General features: G+C 37.4%; 1 protein-coding gene across 5 annotated transcripts in view; it reads right to left on the reverse strand.

Annotated features, from left to right (window-relative positions):
- EFR3A (EFR3 homolog A) overlaps nucleotides 1-20852 on the reverse strand; it is a 78554-nt gene that overhangs the window by 14130 nt on the left and 43572 nt on the right. For all 5 annotated transcript variants that reach the window (XM_071553829.1, XM_071553827.1, XM_071553826.1 and 2 more), the window contains 10 exons: nucleotides 15641-15719; nucleotides 14512-14647; nucleotides 13125-13289; nucleotides 10765-10879; nucleotides 8943-8994; nucleotides 5963-6135; nucleotides 5472-5547; nucleotides 2667-2828; nucleotides 1317-1448; nucleotides 778-845 (listed from right to left, as the gene is read on the reverse strand). In XM_071553829.1, coding sequence (XP_071409930.1) covers nucleotides 778-845; nucleotides 1317-1448; nucleotides 2667-2828; nucleotides 5472-5547; nucleotides 5963-6135; nucleotides 8943-8994; nucleotides 10765-10879; nucleotides 13125-13289; nucleotides 14512-14647; nucleotides 15641-15719 — 1158 coding nt within the window. The remainder of the gene's footprint in view (nucleotides 1-777; nucleotides 846-1316; nucleotides 1449-2666; nucleotides 2829-5471; nucleotides 5548-5962; nucleotides 6136-8942; nucleotides 8995-10764; nucleotides 10880-13124; nucleotides 13290-14511; nucleotides 14648-15640; nucleotides 15720-20852) is intronic.

The following is a 20852-nucleotide window of genomic DNA, read 5'->3' on the forward strand; positions in this document are numbered from 1 at the left end:
TACTCAGCTCTGGCAAGGCCACACCTGGACTACTGTGTCAAATGCTGCACTTGCCAGAGCAGGTGAGGTATGGACTTTAGGGAGTTCAACAAGGGGCCACTAAGGTGGATTGAGGGACTGGAGCATCTCCAATGAAGACAGACAGAGAGAGCTGGGACAGTTCAGCATGGAGAAATGAAGGTCAGTTTGTACAACCACCCTAAGGGAGGGAGCGTGGAAAGGCCACAGAGCCATGTGCTTGTCAGTGCTGCTCTGTGACAGAACGAGAGGCAATGGCACAAAATGAAATACAGAGGCTCTGTCTGAACATCAGGCAACATTTCTTTACTGCTAGAGTGACCAAACACTGCCACAGGTTTTCCAGAGGTTGTGGAGTTTCCACCCGTGGAGATACTCCAAAGCAATCTGGATGTAGTCCTGGACAGTCTGCTCTAGGTGACACTGCCTAAGCAGGGACCAGGTGATCTCCAGAGATCCCTTCCAAACTCACCCATTCTGTGATTTAGGGAAAATGCATTTGGCTGTGTTAGTATGCACACCAAGCATCACACTGTGCAGATGTAAGTGCCTCTGACTACAATAAAAATGTCTGAAAGCCAATTTATTGTTTTTACTATACATGCACATACTTTTAATGCTTAGGTTTCTTCTGCCTAGGCTGTACACTATTAAACCCCAGAATTATTTTTCACATGTAACATATTTTAATTATGTCTGAATTTTAACATTAAAAGAGGCACTTTACTGTCCATTCGTTCACATTTTATATTTCCTTACTTGCATTTGTCCTTGAAAATTGTTTCTGGTAGAAAATAAGATGCTTCCACGCTCCTGGTTTCAATTACCTGAAAAACCCAAAACAAATCGTACAAATAGAGTAGTTTCATAGCTGTTTTCTTCAAAAAATAACCTTCACTACCTTCACAAATGAGGCCTTTAGAATTTCTTTTTACCAGAGAAAGAGACTGTGGCACTCACCTTTTGGACTAAAAATCTGGTTCTCATGGTCTTGCAAATGCCAGTACTGTTTTACCAAAGCCACTAAGACTGTAAAGTCTTATACCAGATGACAATTTAGCCCATTATATATGGTAACATGAACAAAATAATACAATACTTTGAGAGAAGACTATTCTGTTTATAACTTTAAGAGTCAGCAAGTAATGCCATCAGAGACTGAAAATCAAGAACAATGTCAGTGGACACAAATATGGGAGGATAATACCACAAGCAATTACTTGACTCCAGTTACTTACCCATTTTACAGTAGAATGTGTACTGTTATAAATGACTTGAATTATTTAACTGTCTCTTACCTTGCTGACATGCTGACAAAAGGCAGGAACTGCAATCATCTGACTCAGAAAGTTTAGATAGGCTGCAACCAATGCCATGACACCACAACGATTAAATATTGGCAGATTATCCTCATTGATGATAGCAATGTCCTGAAATACAAGGGATAGCATTATGCTTTCCAAAGTTTACAGGCAGTCCTGAATATATGAAAGCCAAAATTATTAATACCACTAGCTGACGTATGATGACTATGTGCTATTACTCAGCATTTGATACCACTCATCTTAAAATCATAGTCTTTTAGCTCACTCCTTAAAGTGGAATATATTGATCTGAAGTTAGAGAGCTTAAATATTCAACCATTATGATGAAAAATAAATTTCCTCAACTCAAAATTCTGTTTCTGAGAAAGGAAGTGCAGGTTAATGACTGGTAGTCTCATGTCCTTACCACCTACTGATCAAAACAATTTTTGAAGAGAAGTAGAAATTGCAGTAACAAAGATCACCTGCATGAGTCACAGATACAGAACCATAAAGAGAATTACTTAATCCTTATTAGCATTTCTATGTTTATTCAGACTGCATTATTTTTGCTCTAGTAAATCTCCTAATGTCATTTTCATCAAGTAAGGATTTGGCTCAGTGACATATTTGATAATTAAGGATGCACATTTCATTTCAGAGGTTTCATAATGCAGGTGCACATTTGGGAATAAGGTTAATGACAGAGTGAACTTTGAATACAAGGCCTGATTTCATCAGATTTCCAAGGCACATGTTAGCATTACTTTATTGCTTTTAATGCTTTAAATTCAACAAAGATAAACTTAATAAGTTAGTTTCCCTGAAGTCTGTATGAAAGTAGGAGATAATGTTTGATCCTTTTAACAAAATGCTAAGGAATAAAGCCTATCAACACACTAAAAGAATTTTAGTCTAAGATAAGATTAAATAGACTAGTTTGAAAAGTATCTCCAAGCAATCAATTTTACAAAAGCTTTCATCCAAGATGAGGACAGTCCATGTATTTTATACAGAACACTGACACAAGATCACAGGTTATAGGAAAATCTGCTAATGAGTATCAGTGATTCTAGGAAATGGTTCAAGAAATTTCCACATTGCTACTTTTTCTGAACAGCAGCATACAATGATAGAAACTTGTTACAAAACTGCTTAGCTGGAGCTTCCCCATTAATAAGTGGCATATACAAAGTGTACTTCCTTAGTGGATCAATCAAGTTTGGACCAGATGATGAGATTTCTAGTTTGATTATCAATATACAAAGAAAACAAGTTACCCACATGTCCAATTACAAATATAAATTGTCAAGCAATGAACCCAACACCAACTCAGCCTCATACCTGCAAGGCAATAGCCAATCGAATGAGGTCAATAACCACTTCTTCATTGGCCAGTTCAATTGTGGTAAGAGCTAGAGATGTAAACAGCAGTTCGAAGTTTTTTTGAACATTGTCTTCTTCTTTGCAGCCTAAGTAAATGTGTCTGTACAACTGCTGACCATGCTAAAAAAGACATAAAAGGGAAAATCAGTATTAAAATAACAGAATAATTTAGGTTAGAAAGGATATTTAAAGGTCTTCTAGTCCAACTTTCTACTCCAAGCAGGGCCAATGTAAATGTTAGATCAATTTAAATAGAAAATTAAAATAATAAAAAAGGATAAAATACTTAGGAACACTTACATACACACAATTAATCAATAATACCACTAGCTCCTAACAACATGTTCTTTATAAACACAGTACTGTTCTAATTTATGCAGAAATGTACAAACAGGGAAGATAATACAGAGAATTGCACAAATACTGCACTGTAGTCAGATGCTGGCACTCATTTCCTGTTGAAATACTAAAAGAAAATATTTGTCCATTTATGAAAAGAAATCAAAACATAATCTTGAAGCATTCTCAAGAACATTCAAGTAACTGAGAAGCTTAAAGTGTTATCCCTGTGAAGACATCAAATTTGTTCATTAAGCAGGTACCCCTGACCAGCAAATAACGAAAAAACATTTCTAGAAGGTGTTTCAGAAGGTGAATAGGGCTCATTTACCAGTGTGTGCAGGGAGGCTACAGCTCTAGTGAAGAACAGAGGTTATCTAAAGAAAGACTCTCAGCTTTAAAAGTGATTTTCCTCATGACGCTATGAAGAACCAAAACTTTGTAAAGAAACTATTACCTCAATACACACAAAAAAATTGCAAACACAAAAAGGCAGAATAAGCAGGAGGTATTGAATGTAACAGAAAACTCAGTACCACTCCACCATTCTTAATGTGTGAGGGGATACAAGTCTGTATCAGCTGAAACAGTTAATTTTCAAGATCTAAAGACTAATTCTGTATGTCTGGAAGTATTAGTTCAACTCTAGAAAGAGTAAGAAAACTCAAAAATTTTTAACATTTGTTTTTTGAACAGGACATACTTAAGAAATAATCAAGATACTGGCCTTTTTGTTACTTCTAAAATTAAATATATAGTTGTATTTAGAAAAGACGGATACAGAGCTATTAGCAAAGCACAGAAGTTACTACAAAATAAGCAAAGGTTAGCTGTTTAGACCCAGTATATTTGGAAAATAAAATTAATGAAATTATTCATACCATGGATAAAAAATTGCACTGAAATAGGAAAATAAATGATTATGAGGATTTTCTCAATATAAGAAAATTTAAGTTCAGTATTCCTGTTCAAAGAAAGGATAGAAACATAAACTGAGAAAGTAGTCTGAGATGAAGAGTTTTGTGCCTGTGTCTATTTCAGTTCCACCTAACTTTAGGTATGACACACAATTGCCTTAGGATCCCCACCTAACATTAAACAAACCTAGAAGGTCATAGAGATCTTAGTGGAGTTCTGGGGATGTTTCAGCCCTCTCCTTTGATTATGCAAAGAATCTGGCAAGAGTAACTGGCAACATACACATCTACAGCAAGTAAGTAACATTATATTTATGATATGCACCTGAAACAGCATCGCATAGATAATTATTGAATGACTTCATACCTCAGGGTTAATAAAATTTTTAGAAGACTGTATAATCTTTTTTGACCATTTCAGATAATCTCTTTCCCTTCTGCCTTCTTTTTTCAGAAAACTATTAACAATTCAAATATTTAGCTTGACAACTACAATTTCCATCCATCTAGCAAAATCAGTAAATACAACTTTAAATTCAACTGCTTTTTTAAATTAAATTTTTAAATTAAACTGCTTTAAATGCATTAATTAAAATTTAATTCACTTTTTCAAAGACACATTACTAATAACTGCCAACGTTGGAGTATTTTTATATTTGTACAAATCAAACCAGGTGTATATGCACCACAAAGAATATTAACTGGACTAATCTAGCAGGAATATTTATCTTGCAATGTTACTTGAATGCTGCATAACTCTAACGTGAATATTACTACAAATGTGCTATTTTAGCCTACTTCAGTATTTTTACAAACACACCTACACAGATAAACCAGTCAGAAATGACAGAGCACATTAATAACTATATGAGTTTTTCCCACATAGAAAACAAGGTGTTTATTTTAAGTAAGTTATTTCACTCTATGTAAGTATCATCTAAAAAAACCCCCCTGCTTTTCTTTAGAACCCAATATACCCAGAAGTCAACTGATGCAAAGTCCTGTGAAAACAATCTTTTAAGAAGATGCATTTTTCCTTCAAATTTCTGCGACATCTTGACCTAAAACAAGAAGTCCTGTACCATGGCTTTTAAAAAAGATATTTAAATACAAAATTATCTAAAAATATAACAAAATAAAAGCCATACAAATGAAAAATTAAATAAAAGCCATACAAATGAAAAATTAAATTACTACTGAGCAAAAATTAAATGCTGCACAGGGATCTAACTACAGAGAGGTCTTTTCAGAACCATGGTGTAGACATACACTGTTCTAATTTCACATATGCAAGGGTTTTCACTGAAGACATACATGAAAATTCCATTCCATGGAAACATCTTTCAAGTATCTAGAGCACCTCAACATTGAAATTGCTGTAATTTGATTAAAATAATTTGGTACTGATCTTTGCAACTTGTTTCAAAAACACAACTGTAGAAGAAAACAACTGGTTCAGTTACTCGATCTTATTTCTAGATACAAAAGTGATGTTCCATTCTATTACCTTTTTCATGAAGCTCACGTCTTGCCTTGAAATCTTGTCTCGTTTTATCTTTAGATCAGAAACATCTGGTATTATTCTACAAAAGTAAAAAATTATCATTTTACAAAAAAAAGTTGAAAATGAAGAGGATGTGAAATATAGAAACTATTCAAACAAATCATGATGCAATTTCCATTTTAATTATATCAGTTGAAGAGGGAGAACAATAAACAAAATTATGACAACTCCGTATTTTTTTTCTCTCCATAAAATAATATATTCTGTCTTCCACAGCTAAAGTAGCAGATATTTGAAATGGTTATTTAAGGTAACAGCACTGAGACTTACCCATAAAACACCTGCCATCAATAAAAGACACTAAGTACTGTGCATTTATGAAAACAGTAAATTAAAAATTGCAAATTAGGAAAAGTATTTAAATATCAACAGTACTTATCATTCAGGTATTGAAGCAGAAATTCAAGTAGGCCAAAGCAAACAAAAAGCTTTACCGTATCCCTCTGAGCTTCGCTCTGTTGTCATGCCGATCAATGAGGTTATGCAGGATTTCCAGGACCAGCTGCCTTAGCTCAGAGTCTTCCATGAGTGAAGGAGACAGTAATGGGTCCAGGAACGGGGGAGGAAGCGCATTATTTATCGTTGTGGCTTTGTATCCTGAAGTCACCTGTTCATTGCCAGAAGTAAAATTAATGTGTGTCATTATTGCACTGTAAGCATTAATTGCAGTTGTCACTCTCATTTTTTAGTGGGCTTGCTTTGGCATCTGAAAAGTGGATACAAATCGACGTATTGTTTTAATGTGAAAAATTATTGACCTCACTATGAATTTGGAAGGACTTCAACACACATTTTTCAAATTAACTACTTCATCCATGAAAAGTGGTATTTCTCAAGACTTTTCCTTTACCAACACACCCAGAAGAAAAAACAAAAATATGATTTATGAATTTTTTTTAATGGCCTATGAACGTTGCAGGGCATAAAATGAAGATAGTAATAATTACAATAGAGATTTTTCCATTTCAGGCCATGAGCTTTTCACATATGCTGCTGAGTAAGCTCATCTGTATTAAAAAAGAGAAATCAGTGTCTAGATATATACCTTAAACATTTATGGACGCTACTTTATTGCAAAACATAATGCAAGCAGCAAACATCACCTTCTTAGAAATCTGGTACCATGATGTTTCTTTCCTTTTTTTTAAACTAACTCTGACTAGTCTCATTCAATTACTTTTAATTAAAGCACACTGTGTAGGTTCACATACAGAAAAGTAAACTTCTACTTGCCAATTCAAATATGAATTAGCTGAATGTTTACAGCAGTCAGAAATGTTTAAAAGTTACTGTCCTTTAAAATGGAGAGTATCAGAATATTAAAATCTCAAACCCAAAATAGATTCAGAAACTGCTAAGTATAAGGTGTTGATGATAAGGACAGAAAAATTATTAAAAATTTAATTATAATAAAACCAGCAATATTTTTATCTAAGACTTACATAATAATTGTATTTTTATTATACATATTCCATACCCCTGCAGCTTCTACATTTGAACTCTGCTGTACTGGTTTTGCTTGGGATAGGTAATTTTCTTCATAGTAGCACATATGCTGCTGTGCCCTGGATTTGTGACCAAAACAGTGCTGATAATAGAGGGTTGATTTACTTACTGCTGGGCAGAGCTTGCACACTTAAAAAGGGATATACCACACTAAAATGTGTCATGCTCAGCAACAAATGAAGAGGCAGTTTGCAAGGGCTGCGGCTGCTCAGAGACTGGCTGGGTATCACTTGGCTTGTTGTGAGCAACTGGGTTTTGGGTGGGGGTTTTGTTTTATTTCATTATTACTTGGTTTTCTTTGCTTTTGTTTCTCTTGCTTTCCTTTTACTTACTAAACTGTCTTCATCTCAACTCACTTTTTTCACTGGTACTGTTATGATTCTCTCATCCCTCTGGGGCAGTGTAAGAGAGTGATGGGGTGGTCCCTGGTGCCTGCTGGGGTTAAACCACATGTGAGGAGTACAGTACCTACAGCAAAACTGAAGAGGTTCAAAGGAAAGTGGCTAGCAGAGGAGCACAAGGGTACATGAAGGTAACTAATCAATCATTTTGACAATGGAAAAAGACTAATATTTGGAGCAGCAAGGCTGTAAATATAAGTGCACACTTTTAATGCAGTGCCAGATTTCAACTGTCTATACAACATTAACTTGTCTGCCTGTGTGTATGCATGACAACAGACTAATTATCTTATGAAATATTATTCTTGTGTAATGAATACATTATGTACAAGGCTCATATTTTTTCCAAAATATTGATCAATGTCTGAGCATTAAGCATCAGAACATTCACTTTCACACCTTTGTGCCACAATGGAATTTTACTTCCATATTCTAAAAGAGAATGAAAACTGAAATTCAGTGTCCAAAATGTTAAATTACTTCCACGTGCACAACCTAGATCCCCTAAAGCATGCTTAGGCTATGCAGTGCCCCAGATCATTAGAACAGTTCTTACTGACTTAAACAGAAGTTTCAGACTGGTGAGGCGAACGTCGCCAGAACAGTTTAGACATACCTGAGTCTATCTTTACTGGAGACAACGTGCAAAATGACCAACTGAAGTCCTTTCTAACAAGTTTTCTATCCTTAAATTGCAACTGTAAATGCTCAAGTCTTCCACAAACCACAGCCCAGGATTCCAGTTTTGGACAAAAGAACTGTTTAACCAATTTGCCTAATACCACACACAAATTTCATGCAGGGATAAAAGTTCATTTTCCAGGAAGGCATTCTTCTGCTTTAGGCATGAAATCATTCTTTATGTTTTCTCCCCTACTTCAGTAACTAAACAGTTTTCAGCTTCTGCAACAAAACAGGCCAGGATTCTACTGGAAAGAGCCTCCTTTACTATCACTTGCTGATTCTTACCATCTGTGTCTATTTCCAGAAATAGTCTTTGAAGGTTTACAGTTGAAAAATGTATTTGGGGTAAAACATTCAATCGTACCTTACAAGAAACTTGGGATATACTAGGAAGGAAAGAAAAATCATGTCTAAGGCTTTAAGGGCTTGGAGACAGGCATCTATTCCTACGGTTTTAAAAATATTTGCCATTCTACTAATTACTGCTTTTCTGGGCTCAGAGACAAAAGTGATTTCACTTTGACATTGCCAGTATTGCTGGCAGAACTCAGCCTACTCTATGATGTTGTTTTGGATCTGCAGATTCAATTATAGCTGAAATTCACTAAAGTACTGTAAGAGATAGAGGAATATTTCTTGAGCTGTTTGCAATGTAAGTTGGGAAAATGCTTTCAGAATTTTACACAGTAGAATTACAGATCTATGTAATAGGAAAGTATGTTTAATTTCACAATTCAGAGTTGTTATACTGTACTTATATGTGTAAACATAAAGTGAAACACTGTGTGTTTATAACGTAGTATATTGAGCACATAAGGCTTACCATAAGTAAAGATCTCAATAACATGATCTGAATCCTTCTAGTTCCCAAATCTCTGCAATTGGAAAAAAGAAAGTTGCAAATTAGGGTTTTTTGCATGCATTTTTGACAAGTGAATACAGCAGTCTTGGAAAGGATGCTGGATGATCATAAATAAAGGCCAAATATCTCCAACTGAGGTGCAACAACTAAACGTTTTTGAAAGAGACATTTACAGGAAGACTTAAAAACTGGAGCACAGGCAGTTGAAGAAAACAGTAAATTGTACTACGTAAAGCAGATCTAAATCTGTTTCACTCAGAAATCTCTTTGTATCTAAAATGTTCAACCACTACAAGCTTGAATTTATTTTTACAAGCATCAGCACTCAGAATTTCTTCTGAATTAAAATGTAAGTGAATCTTTTAAGAAACGAGGACACAACTTATTTAAGTCAGACCCCAGAACCTTGAGACTGGAAAAAAGCTACCCACAAAATCAGTAAGGAAAACCAAAAGACCTATCAGTTTTCATATCACAGGAAGGTATATGGAACATCTGTTTTCATTTTCCTTCTGCTGGTACTAAAAGAAGCCAAACAGTTAATGATATATAGTCACTATTCTTGAAAGACTTTATGAGATAATTGGAATAAACTGCTCTATTCCAAGAGACACTTTCAGAAAAGTAAAAATGGTACAAACCACTTTCTCTATCAGTATCACAAAGAAAGAGAAGCCTCTTCACAGAAGTCAGCACCTACAAAATAGTGGAAACTTCTGCGCACATAGATTATAATCCTGGCTATTTTACCATTCAAATGTCTTGTGCAGCAGAGAACAAAATTTCAAGAAATCCAAGACTGTATCAGGAGTCAGAACTCGTATTTTGTTCAGAATGACATATGTACACTGTACTAACATACTACTCAAGCACGTGTACACAGAGAATTCCATAAAAGGAAAATGTATAGTTAAACATCACACCACCACCCCCAACTGTTAATCTAAGTACAGAACTTTGAATGGACTTGTCCCGCAAATACCTTCTTAATGAGTGATAGCTGCCTAGCACAGATGGATTTCTATCTTCTCTGGAATAGCATCCCATGTTGCAGGGACACAGTATGGTACGACAAGCTACCAAGCAGCCAGGAGAGGGGATGAGTTATGTGATGCAAAGAGTGCATGCACATCTGGAAAGAACAGCTGCAACCTTTTCAGTGACTTTCTCCCTACTAAAGAAGTGTAGTCTTTGCAACACATTTATTCACATTACAGGGAAAAAATTACTTCAGTGTATGGTGACTCCTAATCATGGATTTGTTACAGAAATCTGCCCACATATAGCTTTTTCCTATTTCTAAATAAACAGAGAAAATCCAAAACAAACTCACTGGAATTTCTGCAGTTGACTTGTTAATCTGAAGCCAGTTTGTACAGAATGAACTAAACACATAAAACCTTTAAAAATTATTCAGCTGTTTGCAAAAATATAGTCATAGTTCTATTTCCCTCATTTCCCAAAACACATGTGGTAAGAAATTATGGAATTAACCAAAATTCATTAGATACCTTTGGAAACATTTCTACAGATGTGGAGAGAAGAAATGTTTCAGTGCAAAGTAAGTTTGATTCCAATCAGGTATTTTCTATCAGTATCACATCTATAGGTTGATTGCACATTGCTGACACTGTGATTGTTTTGGTTCTACATAGTAATTAACATAGTCCTTAATGAGTGAGAATTTGCATTTCACTTTTCTTAATGTTTTTCACTTCACACTTTATCAGGAACCTAAAATCTAAATTTTATTTAGAAATTTAGAAAAGTCAGATATACAAACCCAAGGTGACTGGTATCCAATGACTGTGAAGTTGTCCCCAAAACAGGTACTTTGCCCATAATGAACATCATAATTTCTGATCTCTGGTAATCTGGGAGATTGCTTCCAAAAAATCCTAAATAGAAATAGAATGAAATCACAGAAGAAAAGAGAAATAAAGCTTTCTCTTTATAAGAAAACCCTTATAAATACATGGAATATATTAAAAAGGCCACAATAGATGAGAATAAAACTAAGATTTGTTTTAGGGCATAATCTCACATGTTCATTTCTCCTGAATGGCTTCAGAGAGTCTTTTAATGAAATTTGCTGCCAACTTTGAATCCTAAAACTTTCTAATTTTATCCTCCTCTAAATATATGATTTAAAAATTAAGTATGTATCATCTGTTAATTTGTAACTAGTGAGGAACTGAAAGTGGTTTTTATGGTAATAAATGTTACAAGTGAGGGGACAGAAATCCCAGAGACATGCAAGTGTTATATGACTATTGGTGTATTTTGGGACTGATGATGTGAGTAGCTCCCAATGGGAAGCAGAACGCTCAGCTCCAGAGAGGTGCACAGAAGGGTTTCCTGAACCAGAACCTCAGGCGAGCAGAAAGACCCATCAGGAACCCATGGCCAGTGCCACAACAGCTGAAGGGGCCTGAGCAGGGCCAGGAGAAAGGCCAGGCATGCATCCCTCCCCTGCCTTAAAGAATCCTTTAGGGACTGCTAGCACCTGTTGGCACACCACGAGGGTGCTGTAGCTCTGCCAGCTCAACCAGGGAGGAATGGTTTCTACCTACAGAAGGCTCTGGCCTCTCTAAGCTCCATTCCCACCACAAGTGAGGCAGCTGCCCAGGCAAAGCTCTAGTGGGAACACACTGCCACCCCAGTGGCAGCTACAGGCTGGGCCCTGCTCTTATGGCACCATGGCCACAGCTTCACCTGGGGAGGGGAACAGAGATAGCACGGTTATACACAACATTCCTCATGGAGAGATCTGGGGTCCTGGTCAATGGCAAGTTGAATATGAGTCAGCAGTGCCCTGGCAGCCAGGAAGTCCAATTGTGTCCTGGGGGGAGGGCATCAGGCAAAGCTTCACCAGCCGGGCGAGGGAGGGGATTGTCCCTCTCTGCTCTGTGCTGGGGCGGCCTCACCTGTACTCCATGTGTAGTTTTGGGTGCCTCAGTATAAGCACATCAAACTATTAGAGGCTGTTCAGAGGAGGGTGACCAAGATGGTGAAGGTTGTTGAGGGTAAGACTAATGAAGAGCAGCTGAGGTCACTTGGCTTGTTCAACTTGGAGAAGAGAAGGCTGACAGATGCCCTCATTGCACCTACATCTTTCGCAAGGAGGGCAGGGAAGGGGAGTCCCTGATCTCCTCTCTCTGTTGACCAGTGATAGGACATGAGGAAATGAACAAAGCTGCATCAGAGTAAGCTCAGATCAATACAGGTTCTTCACTGCATGGGTGGCTGGTCACTGGAACACGCTCCTCAGGGAAGTGTTGACAACACCATGCCTGACAGAGTTCAATAAGCATCTGGACAGTGAAAGAAGTTTTATTTTTAAAAGTTGGGTTGTGGAGTTTCCAACTTTTTTTTTGGGGGGGGAGGGTTAACATTTTAACTTGGAGTTTCACTGCAATGGTGAGAAATAATCTACTACTTACTCGCTACTCTTCTAGAAAGCTTCAAGGCATAAACAAAGGTACAGATTAGTCTAATTTACATGTAAGTTACATTGCCCCTTCTTCTTTAAGAAAAGGGATACATATTATAAATGCATGGCAATATATATGCACTCCCATAAAGAGAAAATCTGAGAAAAGGAGAGAGGCTATTCTAACAAAATCATTTACAGAATTTCTTACTCCTATTTCAGTGCTGTCCTTTAAAGTACTTCACTTAGGTTGTGGTAGCACAAACAGCCATTAGGTGTCATAGTTGCTACTATGTTTAACATTTATTTCTACGAATTCTCAAGTAGCACTTACTAAAACATATATTACTGAGTATGATTGTTTGCAATATGATTTCCATAAAAGGACTAATATAAGTTCTGTACCAAAGGTAGGGATATAGTTATATATTTCAAGGACCATATATTTATATAGCTAAAATTTACTTTCAGTCTACCAGCATTTTTAATTTTCATTATGCTTCTTTCATATCTGCTTGATTAGCATTTAAAAGAACCAGCCTTTCAAAAGACAAACACATAAAGTAAGCCTGAGAATGAGACAAATGCAATCAGAGGTACCACACGTGGTATTATTTTTTTTGGATTCAAGCTTGTCCAGTACCATCTCATTAAGGAAGGGGAAAAACAGGAGGGGTTCTAAGTGAGTCTGTGTTACTGTCATTACTCACCAATTGTTTGAATAATTGCATTCTGGACAATCCTCTCATCGCTTTCCTTGGAGCTTGTGCTGAAAGCGGCACTCCCAGCTGAGCTGCGCCTGTCTCCCAGCTCAAAGTCCACGCTGATGCGCAAGTGCTTCAACAAGGTATTAAAAACCTCCAGAACTGTTGGGCCTGGAAACAACAAATAACAGTGATTGCATCTGTCAAGGGAAAAATGTCTTAGGAAAATGAAAACTGACCTTTTCAATGTCTTTTCACAAGAAGTCAGAGTAAGCATAAAAAACCCAAAGTGAAATTCAGTGTTTGAGGCATATGGCCTAGGGGTAAAGTGTTGAAATGTGCCTACACCGTGAGATTTTGGAAATTTAGGCCTACTCTGCTAACCCAAAACAACGTGGAATCAGGAAACACAATCAGGTATGTCTGCATAATCCATTACCATCAACTGTACTGGATCTTGCCAGGATGGAGGTAACTTATTTTCCCTTGTGCATGCAGCTTTTGCTCCACACATTACATTTTCTTTATCTTGATCCACGAGACTTCTCACCTTTCTACACTGTCTCTGTCCTATGGCAAAGGGGAGTGAGCAAACAGCTGTCGGCCAGAGTCAACCCACCATGCAAGTTTCAGATAATAAATAGGAGTGGTGGCTGAAATTAAGCATCAACAGTGGGTTAAACTGCAGGTACTTGCTCCTGAACTTCAGTTATTTCAACCTGCTACTAAAATCCAGTTCTATATACTGGATCAAATAATGAACTCTTTCCATTATACAGTAAAAGACTTCATAGGTCTGTGTATGCAAGTGGGTCTTTTACAAAGGACAGACTCAGACTCAAACTAATGAAGCAGAGCAATAATATTTCAGCAGGAGACAAAAAAAAAAAAGCAGGAGAAGAGCACGTGCATATGTATTTTCCTAACTACTCTTATTTCAAGGAACTATACTAAGCTTAAATAGCATAGTTGACCTTGTTTCAGCTGCTCCACAGTTACTAAGGTAAAATTTCTCAAAAGATCATTCTACTCAACTCTACATTACCACTCAGGTCACAGCAGCTGTACCACAGAGTGACAATGTTCCTGACATTCTGCAGTCATACACAGTTCTCTCAGACTTTGTGACTTCTTATCAAACAGCAATTCCTGCCCTTCACAATTTTTTCAGTGCAAAGGGTTACAGAACAGTCAAACAACTAAGTAAGTACATTAGAGTAATTGTAAACCAAGCAAGATTTCAAGCATTTTATCAGCACAAAGAAGGAAAAATTAATAAATACAAAACCTTCTCAAAATGAATGCTTTCAATCGGTCTGAAACCAAAGCAAAAATGAGCACCACTCTGCACATCTATCCTTTGACCTGATGCCTTCAATTTAATACAACTTACCTATTGATCCTTTAGCTGCTATTGCAACTGCTTCCAAAAGAACCTGAATAATGCCAGCACGAACTCGTGGTGAGTCCCTTTTGCGGACATCAAGGTGCCCAAGGATTTCTTGTATGACATGATGGGAATATTGTGCCTATTAAAAAAACAGACAGAAAAGTTTCATCTGCAACTTTAAGAAGAATAAACTCATACACTGCTCAGCTATAGTCAAAATCATTTGTCATTCTGCAACATTTTTGTTCAGAAATTTATCAAAATTTTTATCAATTCATAACTAAATACAGATTAAAAGAACTACTGTGACATATGAAGCTACACAGGTCCATTCAGCCCAGTACACAAAAGCTTACAGTCGTAAAATATCCAGGAACATCTACAGAACAGAAAAGCATGAGGTGGTCCTTTACTGAGCTATCTGCAGTTCAAGGACTTCAGCACCACTGACATAAATGCTGAGAAAACTCAGCTTTTCTCTACAAACCTGAAATTATTTGATCTTTTGTATGTCTCTTTTAAAACAATCCAAGAATCAGACTTTGATCCTGTTTATCCCAATTACAGAAAAATAGAAAGGTTTGGGGTGGAAGGGATCTTAAAGATCATGTAGTTCCAACTCCCTTGCCATGGGCAGGGAACTTTTCACTAGACTGGGTTACTCAGAGATCCATCCAGCTTGGTCTGGAACATTTCCAGGGATGGAGCATCTGAAACTTCTTTGGGTAACCTGTTTGGAACCTCACCACACTCACAGCAAAGAATTTCTTCCTAATATCTAATTTCTCCTTCAGCTTAAGGCCATAATACAGGCTGCTCACTAGTAAAAATCCTCAGCATAGCATGTGAAGCTGGTTTCTTGGGCTGTAAAAGCAGCATAGCTGTACTGGCACAGAGAAACGACCAACTTGAGAGACTTATTTGTCAAGCACAATGTCAGATCAGTAGAGCTATCCCACTTCTTGTTCTGGAGGACCTCTGCACTGCCTTTCATTGGAGTGATGGAAAGGGATCTTTTGGATTCTTTGATTTCATCTACTGTCTGCCACTATCATGGTAAGGTGAACATTTAAACCTGTCTCATGTGCTCAAAGCACACATGCAAGTAAAAAAACCCTGAAGAAAGTCTTACCTGTATAGAATACATGATGATTTTAAAGCAGGAGACAGCAAATTCATTAGGATCCCATAGTTTATGATGGTCTAAGTGCCTGTAAGCAAAAATTAAAGAGATCTGAAATAACGTCATGCCACAGATACAATAAATGGTATTTTAGAGTTTTGTCAAGATTCACCACAAAGGGATTATTTACTTATATAAAACTTCTGAACAATGTCTTATTAACTAGGCGAGATATCTATAACTTCAGAAAAATATTTATTTTCAAGGTTAGGATGTGATCACAATACATGTGGCTGAAACAGAAATTCCTGATCTTCTAGTTCCAGAAATTAAGGAACCTCATCACATCAGATATGCAGTTAAGAATATGCTGTTTCCACACAAAGTGCATGTATAAAAATGGCTGTGACAGTAGATGTTCATTTACATGAAAGGGATACACTGAAGGACTGCTGTGACACTGTGACAAACTTCTATGCTACAGAAGAGAAACAATTTGATTTGAACCACAAAGAAAATAACAAGGGCTAAATGTTCCATCCAGAATAAAGACTCTAAGAACTATTTTTGTTTTCATGGTGGTTTCATAAACAAAATATGTAAGAGCTACTCTTTGTGCATACACCTTTTACACTCTGAAGCATTTCAACACTTTCTGCATGAAATATCAAAACAGAATCTGAACAATAAATGCTTCAGTTTCTCTTTAAATGGGAAGAAATTCTGCTTAGGCTCTTAGTGCTACGAATAGGGCACACAAATTTTTGCAAAAAGCAGATCTGAGTATCTGAAAAAGCATGACAAAAATAACTGCATTTTTCAATCTAGATGATTGACAAAAAAGTAATTTTGCATGCATTTTAATTGGTATGACTTAGGTTTAAAAAAAACCCAACAAAACAAACCCAACAAATTCACCAACAAACAAACAAGCCAAACCAACAAAAAACCTTTCTAACAGAAATGGAATTTTGGTTGTGTTTCTAAACAGGTATCAGCTACAGAATTATTTCTGCCCTGTCCCTTTTCAAAGAACTTAGGAAAGACATAAAAATGCTTCAAACAACATGCTCAAAAGCCTACAGGTGAAAGGGGTCAGTACTGTGACCTCAGGAGGACTGACTGGATGCTTTAACTTCCTCTGCCGAATACCAAGGTCTCAATTCACTCACTGGGCAGCTGCTTCCAGCACTGTGACCCGCTGTCTCCTTCAAGGCTGATTAAACCAGCTGACACAAAGCCACCCTCTCCTGTGCCCTAAATGGTCTTGCAGTCCATTGCAGAGATTAAGACAAAAGTCCTGCCATTTTGACACATTACATACCTTTAATAGAAATCCCTACAGGAAACAATTTCAGGAATTTTAAAGGTCTGATTTTAAAGGCCTGTCAAGATAACAGATTTGCATTACTAAATATCAAACTTGGCCGCCTGCTCAGGATAGCTGCCTTTCTTGTACACATTGGAAATGCACAGGTATATTTAATCCTGCCTTGGGGTAGAAAAAGAAACAAAATTACCTCTTCAAATCCTTCAAGGCTTAGTGGCTTGTAATGTATTTATTCATGTCTTCTTCCTCCCTAATATTGTTCCAGTACAGTCCATCATTTCTTGTACGTGATAGCTTATTTCAGCTAACTTATTTTTCTCTCATGAAACAGAAAATCATACTCTCCACTATCTTCTCCTTATTGGAACTGATCCCTTAATCTTTCAGGGCAGCATGTCTTCTCTGTTACCCTTGACAATTCCTATTTATCTGACCCAAAGACGCATTCAGGCAGATTATGGTCAACTGCATCTCGCATTATGTAAAAAAAAAATTCCTCTCAAAACAAGACATGCAGTTTTCTTTTTCCAGAAAGGCCAAGTATTAGTTGCTTCAGGTAGGTGGACTGATGGGATGACAGCAGGGGGAAGGTGACAGCCCAGGTTAAAGCTTTGTGTAACAGCTCAGTGGGCAGCATGCTCTGTATACTGGAATTTTCCTACGAACAGCAGTATTAGATAACTGAAGGTGATATATTTACTGATGATAACACAGTGTAGTTTTGTTTTTGTAAAAGAGCATAGCGTGTTTACTTCCATTAAAATCAAGTGATTTGACTCCTTTTTTTTTCTTTTTTTCCAAATTATGCTTCTTATAATAAAGAGTATCTAAGTAAGATTGCAAAGGAACCGCAGAACCCATCATGAAAATTAGAGAGTGTGCCACTAATGACCCTTCACCTCCCTCTTGCTGTCACACATGCAAGCAATCCTTAAAGTACAAGACAATGAACTGATCCTGAGAACCTGAAAGCATAATTAAGGCATGTATGTATGGGAATATATAAAATAATCTGCTCATGCAACATGTTTGCTGGAAGAATATTAAACACCACTCTGTTAATATTCAAAACCCTTGCACAGATGATGTGATAACTGACAAGAATGAAAACAAAGTAAGGCAAACAGTTGTTGCACTTGGGAAGTTTTTCACATTCACTAGATTTCTGGATCTCTCTGAATCTGCCTAATCTATTCACCACTGCAAATTCATGCTAAGTAATTCAAAATACCTTCTGACTGTTGATACAATATAGAAATTCTTTTCAGGTAATGTTAATGTAAAATTTTTTTTTTCATTAAGCAATTTGCCTGATTGATCTGTCAGATTTCATTAAAAATTATTATCTGAGAGTTTCCAGCTACACATTGACACAATGATGGACATTTTCTACCAAAGGCAGGGAGAATTAAGGTCAATCCAAACCTGTACCAGGAGACTGACTTCAGATTTTTACCATCTTCATTATAGTTAAATCCCTCAGTCATTGAATACACTCAGTCTCATGATGCAAGTAGCACTATTTTCTCAGTTTTGCAGGACAGTGATAGCATGTTATCCGATATTCCAATGCCACATGAAGTGAGTCTTCACGTGGGGAACTGAACCTGCACCTCCAGTGTTAACATAAAAGGCCTTATCTATTTCTCCAGAGTTTTCTTAAATTGTTGAAAGTTGTTAGGAGAAATGGTTTTCTAATCATAAGCTAAGTCAGGTTTTTCAAACCGATAAAGTGCAATGGACTCACTATCTCAAACTTTCATTCTACCTGTTCTGCTTACTCACAAAGTGAAGCTGATTAGATAGAACACTCCCTTTTTGTTTAGGAAGAACAGCTTGAAATTGCATTTTCTGCATCTCTTGTTCTTCAAAAATACTAAACCTTTACAGCACTAGTTTCTAAATAGACACATTTGGCAATTTTTCCTCAAAAAGGAATACAAAAACAGTGACCACAAAGGTTGTCTGTTCATAGAAGAACTAATATATTCTGAGTACCTGGCCTCTACTGATTTCAGTGCAGCATGTGGCACATTGATGTGCACACACTTTGAATATATCAGGCTTTACCACAAGAAAAGCAGGTCTGACACTTCCTCAAATCCCAAACCAAGCACTAACTGTAGTCTAGGTTATCAGGAATTATTGGTAGGAAACTTCTCTGATGCTAAAATGATTCAAAAGAAAGAAATAACTGCAAATAATGATAAAGTTTTGAAATAAAACCCATAAAAAAATTTAAAAGTGCTAAGAAAGCAGCTGCAATTACAGTTCCAAATAGTCCATCCAGATTTTTGGCATGCAAATATTCACTTTGGTGGCAGGTATTTTGGAGGAATGCAAATTTTAAATCTAGGAGAGAATATTTTTTAATAAAACACTCAACTTTGCAACATTTAAAATCCTGTCAGGTTGGTATAACAGGTTCAGATGGAAAATAAGAGAATAGCACAGTTCTTTGTGTTTAAACCTTTTTACAGAAAAGCAAGGGGCTACAAAAGTTCTGCCCTCAATACCAACTGTACCTTTCTTTGTAATTTCTGTTCTTAACAGCAGTAACTTGAAAATGGCTTTGGGTACCCTAAAAGTCTTTCAATGTATGAATAAAATACTTAATCTTTGTGGGAAGAAGTAGGCCATCTAAAAGAACGTATTCCTGTAACATAAGCGTATCTTGAAAAATCTACAGGGAGCAAGCAGCTCTGCTTATCACCAGGAAAAGCCTGGGTTTGAAAGTGCAGAGCTTTCTACAAAGAATTACGTTGAGAAGATGCAAACTTTCATAGAATCACAGAATGGGTTGAGTGGGAAGGGACTATAAAGATCACCTAGTTCCCAACCTGTCTGCCATGGGACGGGACACCTTTCACTAGGCCAGGTTGCTCAAAGCCCCATCCAACCTGGCCTTCAGCACTTTCAGGGATGGAGCATCCACAACTTCTCTGGGAAACCTGTCCCAGTACTTCATCTCCATCAGAGTGAAGAATTTCTTCCTAACACCTAATTTAGATCTACCCTCTTTTAGGTTAAAGCCATGTCCTCATGTCCTATCACTACAAGCCCTTGTCAAAAGTCCCTCTCCAGCTCTTGCAGCCCCCTTTAGGCATGGAAAGAGCTCTAAGATCTTCCCAGAGCCTTCTCTTCTCCAGGTTGAACAACCTCAACTCTCCCAGTCTTTTTCACAGGAGAGGTTCTCCAGCTCTCAGATCATCTTTGGGGCCCCCTCCAGACTTGCTTCAACAGGTCTATGTCTTTTTAATGCTGGGGGACCCCAGAGCTGGACACAGCACTCCAAGTGGGGTCTCACGAGAGCAGAGTAGATGGGGAGAATCCTCTCCCTCTACCTGCTGTCCACACTGCTTGTGATGCAGCCCAGGGCTTTCCAGGCTTTGAGAACACATTCCCAGGTTATATTTGGCCTTTCAGCAGCAAACACACCCAAATCCTTCTCCTCAGGGTTGCTCTCAATCCCTTCATCGCCCAGCCTGTATTGATTCTGGGAATTGCCCCAACTGCCTGTCCAGGTCCCTCTGGATGCCATTCCCTCCCTCCAGAGTGTTGAATGTATGACACAGTTTACTGTTGTTGGACAATTTACCCGAGGGTGCACTCAATCCCACTGTCCATATCATCGACAAAGATGTTAAACAGCGCCAGCCCCAGCACCAGTTCCTGGGGAGCACAAACTGTCACTGGTCTCCACTCGGACACTGAGCCTGAAAAACCTCCTTGTATACCACAAGCCTCCGCTCTGCTGTTCTGCCTCCACCAGATCCATTTGCTTAGATAAGCATCTGCCATGTCAAACATTCTACAGAGGTGAAAGAACGTTTAACTCATCTCAATGCTGGTAGCTTTTCTCAGAACATATTTTTAGGGACCAACTCAGGC

This window comes from Pithys albifrons, chromosome 4, assembly GCF_047495875.1.
Source record: "Pithys albifrons albifrons isolate INPA30051 chromosome 4, PitAlb_v1, whole genome shotgun sequence".
Classification (NCBI taxonomy): Eukaryota; Metazoa; Chordata; class Aves; order Passeriformes; family Thamnophilidae; genus Pithys; species Pithys albifrons.